This window comes from Gorilla gorilla, chromosome 1 (assembly GCF_029281585.2).
Source record: "Gorilla gorilla gorilla isolate KB3781 chromosome 1, NHGRI_mGorGor1-v2.1_pri, whole genome shotgun sequence".
In the NCBI taxonomy this organism is placed as follows: Eukaryota; Metazoa; Chordata; class Mammalia; order Primates; family Hominidae; genus Gorilla; species Gorilla gorilla.
Window position 1 is genome coordinate 52,389,554 of NC_073224.2, and position 14,744 is coordinate 52,404,297.

The 14,744-nt window shown below is 51.8% G+C and overlaps 1 protein-coding gene across 4 annotated transcripts in view; it reads left to right on the plus strand.

Moving 5' to 3' along the window:
• PLEKHA6 (pleckstrin homology domain containing A6) overlaps positions 1-14,744 on the plus strand; it is a 153,245-nt gene that overhangs the window by 6,913 nt on the left and 131,588 nt on the right. For 3 of the 4 annotated variants that reach the window (XM_031014036.3, XM_055368988.2, XM_055368998.2), the window contains exon 3: positions 3,439-3,496. In XM_031014036.3, the coding sequence (XP_030869896.3) occupies positions 3,439-3,496 (58 nt within the window). Of the gene's footprint in view, positions 1-3,438; positions 3,497-11,333; positions 11,600-14,744 lie in introns of those variants that run through there. The other variant, XM_055368977.2, reaches the window with a different exon arrangement.

The window sequence follows — 14,744 nt, forward strand, 5'->3', positions numbered from 1 at the left end:
GAGGACAAAGATTTTTACTCTTCTTTCATCCCTCTGCCCAGTCAGAAAATCCCCTGTCTCAAGGGCTCTTGAACTGGCAGAAGCCAGCCCCCAGTGCTGCGCTCTAGAACTTTTATGTCGTGATGGAAGGGTTCTCTATCTGCTCTACCCAATACAATTGCCATGAGCCACATGTGGCAATGAGCAACTGAAATGTTACAAGCATCATTGAGGCCCTGAATTTTTTTTTTTTTTTTTTTTTTTTTGAGGCAGAGTCTTACTCTGTCACATAGGCTGGAGTGCAGTGGCATAATCTCGGCTCATTGCAACCTCTGCCTCCCGGGTTCAAGAGATTCTCGTGCCTCAGCCTCCCAAATAGCTGGGATTACATGTGTGTGCCACCACACCCAGCTAATTTTTGTATTGTTAGTAGAGATGGGGTTTTGCCATGTTGGCCAGGCTGGTCTCAAACTCCTGACCTCAGGTGATCCACCCACCTCGACTTCCCAAAGTGCTGGGATTACAGGTGTGAGCCACTGTGCCCAGATGGATTTTTAATCCTAATTAATTCAAATGTAAATGGCCCCATGTAGCTAGTGGGAGCGCCTGTTTCTCCCACTGAGGAGAAACATGAAAGGGGACAAGGCTGACATTCATTGCTGATTATGGAGAAAACATCACTGGTAGCCCTCAGGGCTAGTGGGAAAGGTGGGACACAAACAGGTCAGAAATGAAGAAACAACCAAGGAAAAAGACTTCAGTCTAAGTTGTTGAGGTAGAGACATCGAGAATCACAAGGCCTGGGTACTTTAACTGAACAGCCATTCATCCTCCTCATGACGCCACCACAGGCCAGTAAGAGGGGGTGTGGGTCACAATGCGGGGAGATCTCTCTCCCCTTCTCGCCTTCCAGCTCTTCCCCCTCTCGCCTTCCAGCGCTTCACCTGACTGGGCACCAGGCGCCTGGTTCCAAGGCCTCCGTCACTCATGGGCACAGCTGGCACTGCTGGACACACAGGATGAAGCCTTTGGCTTGTTCAGAGTCCTTTTCTTTTTAGCTTCTGAGCTGGGATCATTTCTGGAAGAGACTTCAGGGATCATGGAGTTCGACTCTTCATTTTATGGTAGAAAAATGGAAGAACAGAGAGGAAGTACCTGGCTCAAGGCCGTTTGACTAATAAGCAAAGTGGTGTCATGGTTAAAGGCATACATTTTGGAGGCAGAGAGATCTGAGCTCAATCTTGGTTCTATTTCTTCCAGTGTGCTCTTGCACTAGGGGTTTAATTCTTCCTGGACTTAGCTTCTTCATCTTTATAATGGGGAGAGGATTATGAACCTCAAAAAACTAGTAGCATTACATCAGAGAGATGGCTCCCAAAATGGAGGTGGCTGCTGCTGTTATTGTCACCATTGTATTTCCAACTTGCAGCGAGGCCTCCTGACTCTAAGGCCAGGGCTGTTTTCTACCAGGTTGATGGTGGTGTCACCTTCAGCGTTTCAGCTGTTTACAGGTTGAGTCCTTCCACCTCATTATCATCCTAGGTAGGAGTGGAAGATGAATACCAGCCTGTGAGCCAATGCTTTCATTTTTGGCTGCAGCCAACTGGTTGTCTAAGGCTGGGAAGGGGTTAAGATGCCCCCGGAGCTTGCCGGGAGGGCAGCTGCCTCAGCGGGCACTCCGCCTGGATGGGAATATAAGCACTCTTGGTGTTGCCCAGGCAGAGAGGGCAGTGTGGAGGGAAGTTGCTAGAAAAAGGCAGGAGACATAATCCATACTGGCCTCTTTCCCAGGCACATCACAGTGGCAGAATTATTTATGATTCCGACCCAATGGGGATCCCTCTACTTGGGGAGAATGCCAACCCACGCCCTCCTGAATGGCAAAGTCCTACCACAGAGACAGAGGGGAACAAGTAGCATTTATGGAGTGGCACAGAGGAAAGAGTGTGGGCTTTGGAGACAGCACAGCAGCACTCACATCCCGGCCCAGACACTTCCTGTGTGACCTTGAGCCAGTTGATGAACCTGTCTGGGCCTCTGTTTCCTCATCTGTTATCGGCGAAAATGTTTCGGAGGACACCTATTGTATAATGTTGCTATGCAGATTAAATGCACTAGCAGAGGTAAAGTGCATAGCTTAGAGGAAGGAAGTACTCGCTAAGTGGTAGCTGGTGTGATAGGTGGGCCAAGTCCTGGCAGGAGCTGGGCTTGCTGGCTGCCCTGTTTCGCTGAAACAGCAGCATCACCATCAGCAGCAACTGTGGAAATACAGACCCTTGATAAATACAGGTGAATAAAATGAATGATTAGAAACTGGACCTGCCACTCTGCAGAACCCAGGCACTGCTCCCCAGCAGCTGGTGCCTCAAAGCAGCTGCTAACATGGCAGGAGACAGTCAGACCAGCAGTGAATAGCTATGCTTCATAAGACTTCATACACAAGGCAGGTGTGTGGACTGACCAGAAAGATGGCAGTCACTGTCCATCAAGAGAATCCCCACCTGTTTTCCAATATGTCAGCCAGGAGGCTTGCACTCCCAAAAGGAATGTTCTCAGCCAGCTCCCTTACTGTCCCCACCTCTGACAGTGGACTCTCTTGGGTCTCTCAAAAGGCTCCTCCTCCTCAGCCATGGGGTGAAGGAATCCTGTTTGCTGGGGAGGCGGGATGCTGCCCAGGGTGGCTGTTTTGGGAGAGCGAGCAGGATGAGATAGTGCCTATGAGTGATCTTTGGAGATGGAGGTGCTATGCCCACCTGTGGGGACTGCCTGGGTGCCTCCTGGCCACTGTCAACTTCCTTGCTCACACTGAGATTCTGTGATTCTCCTCTGAGCATTTCCATGGATAATTTTTTTTTTCAGAGACACTATTAAAGATTTTAAAAACTGCAAGTCTCTTCATTTTCCTGGGGCTGATTTCCTAGGTCCTTGGTTTCCTGTCCAGAAACAGCACAGCCTGATGGCCATAACGCTGGCCTGGTATCTGGAGACTTGAGTCTTACTCGGATCTTAGGTGTTAATGATCTGTGATGAGTTCCTGGGGCAAGTGACCTGCCCTTCTGGTTAGATGATCCTGAGGACACTTCCAGGGGAACCATCTGTGTGTTCACTGTTGCATCCAGGGGCTGGCCCAGGGCCTGGCGCACAGTAGATGCTCAGTAAAGATTTGTTGAATGAATGAGTGCATCCTGCCAGGCTATGATTCATTCGGTCACTTCACCGCTCATTGACGGAGGACATCCCGTCCACTCCCATATCTCTCATTATTTGCTGGGAATCTCACTACTAGAAATCATGGACAAAAAAGGATGGAATGGTTGGTTTGAACTCGGCTGGCTTATATTTGGATTTTCCTGACTGTCCAGGCACCCATCCCTCCTAAGTGCAGGTGGGGTTTGTGGGAAGAGAGGAAGAGAGGTTGATCCCAGGGTATCTCATTCTGGTGATTTTGCTTCCTCACAGGTTTGCCCAAGGGCTGGGAAGTGGATTCCACCCAGGAAGGAGCTGTGTATTTCATCAAGTGAGTAAGACGCAGTTTCCTTTCTGATGTTGCTGTTGGTTCTACTTTCATCCTTGTCAGGAGGAGAGATGGTTAAAGTGTCTGGTTTTTCACTGAAGACACTGCTGGGTCTGTGATTGGCTAGGAGATGCCGAGGCTCCTGAGAGCTGAGATAGAGATGGGAACGTATGTATCAGTGCGTCTGTTTATGTTGGCCTGGGCAGTAACCAGTGTCAGTCCTGGTAAGTTTCCTGGGGTGGGGTGGGTGGAGTGTTGGGCTGGGCTGTACTGGTGGGAAGGAGATGGCTCAACAAAGTAGAGGAACGAGGCTGTTCTAGACACACAGGCAGAGGTTCAGAGGCAGGAGACGGAGCCGCGGGGCAGGATGTTGAGCCAGTGGGAAGGGAAGGTGTCCGTGGGGTGTACGAAGGAGGACATCAGACTGGTGGTGGCAAGGCCAGCTCCGGTCACTCTTGCTCTTGTGGATGGGGGCATCTGCGATTCTGGGGGTGGTTTGTGTGGGCGGAGATGCTCTATTTTCCTCCTAGGAGTTGGTCAGGCCCCTCTGTGGGCTGGGGAGCCCTTATTTCCTGCCGTGGCTAAAGGTGTGCCTTGGGAAGTTGCCCTGGACTTAACCTTGGAAGCAGAAGACAGAGCTCTTTGGGCTGGGGTGGTGCATGAGCTACCCAGCTGAACTCACTTCTCTCTGCTCTGGCCTGGGTCTCTCCATCTGGTTTCATTCGCAAGGGTGAGGCTCAGCGTGCCCAGGCCTGTGGGCCTCACCCTCTGGTCTGGCCTCAGATTCTGCAGGGATGGTGAAGCGCCTCTGCCCAGCCTCCTGGGGCAATGGCACCACCAGAGGGAGCCCCAGTCTAGCCAGGGCAGGGAGGACCCTTGTCTCATCCCCTTTCCGTCCCTCTCTGCTTTGAAATCCTCATCCATCTGTGCTAGGAGGGGTTACCTTTCCAATCCCCCACTGCCAAGATCTGCCAGCACTTAGATCTGCCACCATCTACCACCTACATCAGCTTAGCCGCTAACCTATTTTTTCTTTTTCTTAAGATAGGGTCTCACTCTGTCACCCAGGCTGGAGTGCAGTGGTGCGATCTCAGTTCACTGCAATTTCCACCTCCGGGGTTCAAGAGATTCTCGTGCCTCCGCCTCCTGAGTAGCTGGGACTACAGGTGCCCACCACCATGCCTGGCTAATTTTTGTATTTTTGGTCAAGATGGGGTTTTGTCATGTTGGCCAGGCTGGTCTCGAACACCTGGCCTCCAGGGATCCATCCACCTTGGCCTCCCAAAGTGCTGGGATTACAGGCGTGAGCCACCATGCCTGGGCCTGTTAACCATATTCTTAAAGCGAAAGCAAACTTTTCTTTTCTTTCTTTTCTTCTTTTTCTTTTTCTTTTGTTCCTCCTCCTTCTTCTCCTCCTCTTTCTCCTCCTCTTCCTGCTCTTCCTCCTCCTTCATCTTCCTTTCAAAGTATCTGTTCTGGAAATTATTCTAATATCACATGACAGTTATAGACTGAATTTTTCCTGTTTGGACCCAAATGCTTCTTGCTTCAGTTAAGAATTGTGAATTGTTTCTTCTTTTCTCCCTCTTGCAGATACCATCTTCATATTCCTTTTGGTACATGGCTCTAGAGATTGTTCACTAAACACTTTCACATGTATTACGGCATCTCACCAGTCCCTAGAAACGTACCTGTCCACCTCTCTGACCTCGTGTCCCATGACTGGCTGGCTGTGCTGCCATCTTTCCTTCCCTCCATCATGTCAAACCCATTCCCACCTCAGAGCCTTGGCTCTTGCTGTTCCCCCTGCCTGGGAGCACTCTCCTCCCATTTCCACACACCTGGTTCCGACTTCTCGATTAGCCCGTGTCACCTCCTCAGAGAGGCCATGCCTGACTGCTCTGCCTGAATTCCCCCACCCCTCCACGCTCTTACTCTTACTTTTCTTCACAGCACCCGGCACTACCTGAAACACGTTTGTTTATGTATCTGTTTGGTTATGTATTTCTGGTCCCCCCACTGCTGTGTAAGTCCTGGGAGCAGATTCTGGCTATTGTGTTTTTCACTCCCTCCTAGAACCTTTCTGGTGCATGATAGCAATCCAGTATTTCCTGAAATGAATGCATGCATGATAAACATTGGGAGATAAACAACACAGGCATAATTGATTTCTGCTTCAGCTACCAGCCCAGAGCTTTCTTCTGAGCTCCCTCGATTCATTGTGTCCAGACTTGAAGTCATTGCTTCTCTGTGCCGGTTCCATCTTTTCTAGAAATACCAGCAAAGCAGAGCCCTCGGAGATACCCTCAACCTTTCCCGCTCTCATGCCTCCCCCACGGGTCCTGTCAATTCTCCTCCCAAATATCTCTCAACCCACCCACTCCTCGACATCTCCATAGCCATGGCCTGAGTTCAGGCCCACGTGGACTCTCACTTCCATTATTGTAGAAGCTTTCCAACTGATCTTCCTGCCTCCAGGCCATAATGCTGCAAGAGGGCTTTTTTTCTAGAATTCAAATTTGGTCATATTATTCTCCATTAAAAACTTTGCATGTTACCTGTCACTTACAGGATAAAATCTAAATTCCCTATCTGGGCACGTAAAGGGCATCATAGTCTCGCTCCCGCCCCCCTTCCCAGCCTCACCTCCCACACTCCCCACCTGACTCTTTAGCCCTCTCCTCTAGCCCTACCAAATCACTTGTGGTTCCCTCAACATTCGCTTCCCTTTCATGCATCCGGGGCTTTGTAGGTGCCAATCTCTCCTCACGTGGCTCATGCCCACCCGAGAACACTTGTTTTTCCTTCAAGCCCTGCCCATGATGTCACTTCTTCAGGGATGTGTCCGTGTATTGTAGTTATTTGCTTATACTTGTGTCATTTTCCACTAGATTAGTAACTCTCCAACTGGAGCGTGTATCACAATCGCTGGAGGGTTTGTTGGAGCACAGATGGCTGGGCCCTACCCCTAGAGTTTCGGATTCAGAGGGTCTAGAATTTGCATTTCCAACACATTCTCAGGTTATGCTGCTGTGGCTGCTCTGGGGCCCACACTTTGAGAACCAGTAGCCTAGACTGAAAACTCATCAAGGGCAGGGGCAACACAGGGGGGTTGTAAAGTCCAGAGACACAGGCAATATTGTTTAATTTTCAACCAGCCATGAATTCTGTGTTCACATACATTTCCAGACCTGGTGGTCATTCTGTATATCATAGCAGCAGCCGCCACTCTAGGAGCTAAGTGCTTTACGACATTATCTCATTTATTCCTCACCGCACCTTTATGAGGAGGTCCTATCATCCCGCTTTTAGCAAATAATGGGAAAACTGGTTCTTCGTATGTATTACTCAATGTCACAAAGCTTGTATTAATAGAAAGCAAGCCGGAAGGCGGCCTCATGTGTGCCTGATTTCCCAGGCTTTGCTCTTAGCATGATGGCACGGCTGCTTCCCAGCATCCTTGGCACCTTGCTTGGACAAACGAAGTGCTCAGTAAGTTCTTGCTGAATGAGTGAGTGAATGAATGAACGACTGGCTCACTGTTCGTTCCTATTTTCACAGTTCCCACAAAGGTTTATGACATTTGGTTGGTGGATGAGTTAGAAACTCAAACGACTTCAGACATGGATTCCAAGTAATAATAAGAGCCAGACAACCGGAGGAGTTATTTTGTTTCTTTTAGTGTGGATGAGGGAGGGAAATTTCAATGAGCAAATATTGACATTTGCCCAGGAGCAGACAAGTGTGTTAATTGTGTGTCAAAAAGCTCTTTCTTTCAGGGTATTTAGGAAGTGACTCTTATGGTATCCATAACAGACGTTTTGCTCGAGTGTGCGTGTGGTTTTGAAGGTGTCATTTACTGGGAAGAGTGGTGGGAGGAGGAGAGAACAAGCGAAAGGTTAAAACGTGGGAGAAACGCGCTGCAAGCCTGTATGCACTTACCGCAAGAATCCACAAGAGGGCTCCAGAGCACACATGATGGCCCCACAAGGCTTTCAGGGGTTTGCTCACAGTGTCTCCCCAGGCTGAAGGCGCCTTCTCGGAGGTGACAGGGCCACCTTTCCCATCCCCTGCCACCTCCCAGCCATAGTGGGTCTGGTAGCTGTCTTTCTGATGCTTAAAGATCTAGCTATGTAACACCCATTCCTGCCCAACAGGAAGTCTTCCCCCGCCCCCTTGTCTCCCTCCCCCGCGTTCCTGCGGAAGCCGCCGCCGGTGAAACTGGCCAGTTCTGTCCCCAAGGGTGCCTCTCTCCTTCCCCAGGGTTGACTGGGAGGGAGACGTGGCAGGACGCTTTCTGCAGAGCCACACCCCTGATAACCCGGTTCCCAAGCTGGGCCCCTGCGGCTCCTCCACCGAGGGAACCCCACCCAGCCGTTGGTCTTCCTTGTTCTGTTCTGGAAGCTTCCTCCAGGAAGGTGCGAGAATGTGCAGGCAGGCAGTCCACCCACGGCCCTGGCGCGCCTACGGGCTGCTCAGCGCTTCTTGAGGGGTTGCAGGGAGGCAGAGATCAGAAGCCCAGGTCTCTGCCCTGCGTGCTTCCAGGCTGGGCAGTGAGACCCCGGTGAGCCTCCAAGGCTGTGCTGGGTCTCTGGGATTCATCAGTACAGACCCCAACCCGAACTGCGAGACCCCGGAGGAGGGGCCCTGGGAGGGGCGGGGGAGCCACCAAGAGCAGTTCTGTTGTCTCCAGAAGGCAGACAGGACAGAGCACAGGAGTGCTGGGGCAGCAGTTCTGGAACAGTGACCCCACTAGCTCTAGGCTTAGAAAGGCAGATAACACCGCAGAACAGTAAAGAAGGAGGCGGCCGAGGAGAAAAGGTAGTGAATGTGCTGGGCTTCAAAGAAGCCCATTTGCAGGTGAGGAAAACAGGCTCGATAGTCAAGTAATTTGTTCAGTCACTGAGTTACTCAGGGATGGAGCTGGGCTTCCAAGTCACACAGGTTATGGTTAGCCAGGCATGGTGGCTCACACCTGTAGTCCCAGCTACTCAGTAGGCTGAGGCAGGAGGATTGCTTGAGCCTGGGAGATGGAGACCAATCTGGGCAACATAGCAAGCCTCTGTCTCTAAAACAAATTTAAAAATTAGCTGCATGTGGTGGTGTGCACCTGTAGTACCAGCTACTTGGGAGGCTGAGGAGGGAGGATTGCTAAAGCCCAGGTAGAGGTGGAGGCTGCAGTGAGCTAGTTCATCCCACGGAGCTCCCTTTGCTGCCCCTAGTTGGCATGATCTGCGAGGAAGAGAGACCCATGTGGATGCAGTTCCACTGAACGGGCAGTGAGCCAGTCAAGTTAGTGGCCACCAAGACTGTATGGTAGGGAGTGGGGATGGCACCAGAAAGGTGGGGAGGACCTGTGTGTTTGGAGACCATGAGTAGGTGCCTGGGAAGCTTGGACTTGATCCTCTGAGCAATGGGGACCAGTGATTGTAGAGCAGAGGAGAGACGGGATCGCAGGGGTGCTTTCTGTGGAATCCTCCCTCCCTCACGCCGCCTCACGCCTTCCCCATTGGAGTTGTTTAGGTGAGGCTTGCTTCTCCTCTTCTGGGCTCGCAGAGCAAGAACTTAGATTTGGCAAAGGGAATTTATTATCTCTGGTCCATCCGCCTCACCTGTCCTTGCTGTAGCTCTAAGATCTTCATGCTACCACATCTCTTCCGCCTTGGTCCCCCAGCTAAAGGCATGCACCCCACACCGACCCTCCCTTTGGCTTCTCATGCCCCTGAAGCTACTCAGATCCCCCAGAAACATTCACACGTCTGGCTCAGGCGTCTCGAAGGATCCGTGGGACTTGTCTGCGGCCCCTGCCCTCTTCCTGCCAGAGAGGAAACCTGCCCAGCAGGCCCATCTGTTGGTCGCCTGCCTTTTCCAGCTGCCTGAGGATTGTGGGGGCTTGGGCTGGGGTCTCTGTCCCCCTCCCTGGCCTCCCTCTGGGATGCTGTAATCTCTTGCCCCCACTCCTTTCCTCCACTGGCTCCGCAGGGTCAGAGACCCCCAAGAGCCCCTCATCTTGGCTGACTGAAAGCAGACTCTCCCCCTGCCTGCACCTGGCAGCCTTGCCAAGTCCTGGAGAGCCAGGGCAGGTGAGTTGGGCTTGATCGGTCCTGCCTGGCACTGGGCCCTCATCCACAACTTGTCTGCCCCTTCAGCAGAGCAGCTTTCCTATAGCCAATGCAGGGCTGGCCTGACATCTCAGCTGGGCAGGGGAACAGTGGGAGGTGACCAAGGGTCCCCCTCCCGAAGAGTGCTGCTGAGCTGTGCCTGCTGCCCTAACCCCAGGTTCCTGGCTCCAGCCTGGCCTGCCCTGGGGTGGGAAAGACAGTCCCTTCAGTAGCTCTCTAGGTCCCTGTCTTGCTCCAATGCTGTGGTGTGTGTGAGTGGGGTGTGGAGCCACTGCCTTCACACCAACCAGCCAGTTTCCTCCCAGGCCCTGGGAGGGAAGTCTGTGCTCCTGTTCCTTCCGTTGCACATTCCTTTACAGATAAGGGCTTCAGTTGGTAAAAATGATATATGTACTCAGATCACACTAAGAGAGACCCACTTGTATTGGAGTCAAGAGGCTTAATTTTTTGATCAAGTTGTTCTAATAATAAACAAAAAATGCAATCACCAGGTGAGTGGGGCCTTGCAGACACCCTTTCTCTAGCTCCTGCTTCTTGACATATTTCTCTATTCAGAAGTGACTCCAGAAGCTCATCTGGTTCAGTCCCCAGTTTCCAGGTTTAAGGGGCAGGTGGGACTGAGACCAGTGAGCCTGCCTGGAGGTTGAGGTGGGAATCTTTTGGTTTTTTCCATCTTTCTGATCCTGTTTATGAAATCAGTGTTTTTATTACACTTGCCCATTGTCACAGAGAATCCGTGGATAGAGGGAAACTGAGAGAGATGTGGATAAGGGGAAACTGAGGCAGAAAGCAATCTTTGTCTAAGCAGAAACAGGGCTACGACCCTATTGTCTGAAGTCCTTCCTTCTGCCTCTGACCCTGAATAATACAGAACCCAGGTACCCCGTAGCTTGGCTAGCATCCTTGCTCAGGGTTATCAGAGACCGATTTGGGCAGGAGCTAGAGAAAGGGTGTCTGCAAGGCCCCACTCACCTGATAATTGCATTTTTTGTTTATTATTAGAACAACTTGATTAAAAAATTAAGCCTCTCGACTCCAATACAAGTGGGTCTGTCTTAGTGTGATCTGAGTACATATATCATTTTTACCAACTGAAGCCCTTATCTGTAAAGGAATGTGCAACGGAAGGAACAGGAGCACAGACTTCCCTCCCAGGGCCTGGGAGGAGCCTGGTTGGTTGGTGTGGGGGCAGTGGCTCCACAACCCACTCACACCCCACTCATCCTGGCATCTCATAGTGGCCCCCAACCCTCTCCAAATGTTATTTCTCTAAATTCACCATATTGAGGGGGGGCGGGGGATGGGGAGGCCCCAGGGCCCCAGCCAAGCCCTCTTGACACCTAGAGACGTGCCCCTCTCTGGAGTAGACAGCCACAGAGCTGAAAGGTGATCACCAGGCTGGCTGGGTGAGGCCCCACACATGATTCTAAGACCCTGGGCAGTTTCTGGCTCCCTGCAGTCTCTTGTGGGGGACTCTAAAAATGCAGCTCACCCAGACGGTGGCCCTGCTCCCCTTTGGGGGGCAGCCTTCTCCTGGTGGTGGAAGGCCCAGGAGGCTGTGCTGAGCCACCCCATCCTCTCCCGGGCAGGCAGGCTGCGTGGATGGTTAGCAGCTTGTCGCTGGTGTGGATGGAGTTAAACCTTTTCGGGGACTATTTACTCCTGATCCTAAGTGACAGCTTGGGGAGGGAGAGTCACGTGGCCCTGAAATCCCCGGGGGAGCCGATGGAGCATGCCCAGCTGCCTCTGCCTGGGAAAGATGCTGGATCCTGCAGTAACCACAACAGCATCCTCTCCCTGCACCAGGGACCTGCCAGCTGGAGAGATGACTGATTAGATCAGATTAGATCCGGAGCCCTGCTCTGCAGAAGGGGGCCCCAGGGGCGGGGGAGGAGGACCCCAGCTGGCCTGAGCTGGGGGAAGGGGTGCCTTGGGGCTCGCAGAGTTAGAGCTTTCCAGCGCGGGGATCACACCTCAGAAGCCGGTGAGTGTGTTTTCATGCATCACATAGATGAGGTGGGAGGAGGAAGGCTGGGCTCTGGTCAGGGCTGGCAGCTGCCTGTCTGCCGCGTGAGCCTGGGCTGCTTGCACTGCGGAGCACTGGCTTCCCCATCTCTCATCCTTGGCAGCCTTACTTGGGGATCATGGATGCTGAGAATGCTAATTATAGCCCTCCCTGTGCCCCCGCCCCCACCTCCAGAGTCCCCTGTCAGGGCTGATGCTGTTTAAATTGATTACATTTGAATTGCATCTCCTGGATGAGGGCAGCGTTGGGGCTGGCAGCTTCCTAGGGTCCAGCAGGGGTCCCCCAAGCAAGCTAGCACAGAGAGGCCAGCCCACCCTCCCTTTAATCTTGCCAGCAGGAAGGAGAGATGGAGGGGGTCCAGGGTCAGGCTCAGGTCAGCCCCAGGGACTCACCTTCCTCAGCGTGGGGAGGGGTCAGGGTGTGTATCATTCTTATGAGTCAGAGGTTGGGTGGAAGGGTGACAGAGGCTCTTGGATTCCAATTCCTAGGATGCATCTGAGCTCTGGGGGTCTCAGATTTAGTGGGGAGCTCTTGAAGGAGCTGGAGCCTGGTATGTGGTGGAGGAGGGCAGGGAATGAGGGGATGGCGTTTATAATGATGGGACCAGGCTGCAGCCAGCTAAGAGTCTCGAGGTATTGTGTGAGGAGTCTGAGGAAAGGAGGACAGTTGGGGAACTGGCCAGAGAAGGGTAAGGAGGGCTACAGTGGAAGGGGAGGGAAGCGGGGCGAGACAGGAAAGGGGCGGGGGCGGGGGAGAAGGGAGAAGAAGGGAGAAGAGGCTCCTGGGAAATGCTCTTTGAGACAACAGGCCAGCCAGGGCAGGGAAGGGGGCTGTGGAGCCTGGGAGAGCAGAGATGGAGAACCGGGATAGAGGGAGAGCCATCCCCGGGGCGCAGGGGTGGAGAGGGAGAGCTGCAGGAGGGTGGAAGGTGGTGGGGAGGAGGCTGGAGCTCAGAGCTGGTGTCAGAGGAGGTTGCAGCCTTCAGGGATTGGAGGCTCTTCCCAAAGCCCTGTAGACCCTTTACCCTCAATCTGATCACTTGAGTGGTGCACTCTGCTGAGGGTCTCCTGCATGGTGGGGCAGGGTCCTGGCTGGCAGGTATCTGCCTGAGCCCACTGTCTGGGCAGGTGTGGGGGCACTGTGGGCACTTGCCCTACAAATCTCCCAAATCCTGTCTTCCAGGCCACCCTGGAAGAGTATGAAACTGAGGAGGGCTCCTGTGGCTAGGACGGTTCAGTCGCCAGCTTTCACCCCCGAGCAGCTGCATTTTAGCTTCAGCAGGACATGAGCAGACCCTGCTGGTGGAGAGGAGGTGGGAGCGGCTAGGCTGGGGCCTGTCTCCAGGTTGGGGTGGCAGGAGGGGCCGAGGGCACCCCGCCTGGCACTGCCACTGGGCTTTCCTTATGGAAACAAGCGAGTTTCTGTGTCTTTGCACAAGGGCACAGAGTGCCGAGCCACAGATATGAATTATTAAAAGTCATTGGTTTTCCAATCAGTGGCGAGGTGATAAATGTGTTAGCACTGGTGTGTAATTAATCCTGGCAGGCTGCTGCACACAGGCTGCAGACAATGGGGGTCCCCCCCCCTGCTTTTTTTTTGCTGGGCTAGGCTTCTTTTCCTCCTTCCTAGGAAGGTGATGGTGCAGGACGCATTACACAGATAATTACTTTGAATGTGTCTGCCTGGATTATTGAGTTGGATTATTTCTGCTTGTAAATGAAATAATTACTGATCCCTCAGTCAGTGAGGGAGGCAGCCACCTTGGCTCCCGGGCTGACATCAGAGCCCCCCCCTCGCCCAGACCCAGCCTGCAGCCTCAGGCTCATAGAGCGAGCTCTCTTGGCCCAGGGGACTGGCCTAGGCCAGAGTGAAGAAGCCGCAACAGCAGATGGGAGCGTGGTGTCAACTGGTGCTGAACGGGCTGCGGTTCCGTTCTCCGAGCCAATTTCCTCATCGTCTTCCTCACTGCCTGTTGTGAATTTGATGAGGTCATTGGCACTGGTCTTGGCGCACCCATGGGGCCCCCCAGAGGAAGGTTGGAGCTGTGCCTCACAAAAGAGCTGCAGGATTCACACTCCCCTGAGCTCTGGGGTGAGGCGAACGGGCTCAGGAAGCCAGGGCTTAATGAGGGGACTTGAGCAGGCCAGTCTCCAAACACTTAAAGCACATTCAGAGAGGAAAAAACGACTATATTTTGGGAGACATTTAGAGTAACTGGGAGCAGAAGGAAAAGAAGTTGAGGGTAGGCTGAGTGGAAACCTTCCCTTGGCCATCTGTCTGTTCAGGGGGCTCCTGCTCAGCACCCACAACCTTCAGACGCCCCTCAGAGACTATCTAGTCCAGACTCCCTCCACACCCAGATGAGCCTTCCTCAGCCTCCCTGACAGAAGCAGCAGCCTCACTTGGATAATTTCAGTGACAGGGAGCTCATTACCTCACAAGGCAGCTTCCTCTGTGGCTGGAACATTCTTTTATGTCGAATCAAAATCTGCCGACTTCTAAGTTCCACCTTCTGGTTCTGATTCTTCGAAGCTGTGCAGAACAAGTCACCTCTCTCTTTTACGTGGTCATAAAAATAGTTTTCTTTTGATTAAAATAGTATATAATAGTCCGTGTGTGGATGTAATATATTTTACATGATCATTTCTATATTGGACATTTAGGTTGTTACCTTATTTTCCTTTTACAGATAGCACAAGAGGAACATTTTTGTTCATAAGGCTCTTTCTGTGTTTTGGGTGACTTAGGATAAATTCCAAGGCATAGAATTAATGTGATGAAGGGTGTACATTAAAAGAATTACTATTCTGTGAGTATAAAAGTAATACATTGTCATTTAAAAATGTAGAAAAACCTAAGGAAAAGTTAAGAATTACCCATAGGTTTGATATATAATTTTAATTTTGGTATATTTGTACTTCTATGAATTCATGCATGAGTGTATGTCTAGATTATCACAATACATATATATCATTAAAATTTTGGCCCAGATGTGTATTATTGTCACTTAAACAGAAAGCATTTTTTCATATTATTAAATATTCTTTAACAGCATTATTATTATTATTATTATTATTATTATTTGAGACAGGGTCTTGTTCTG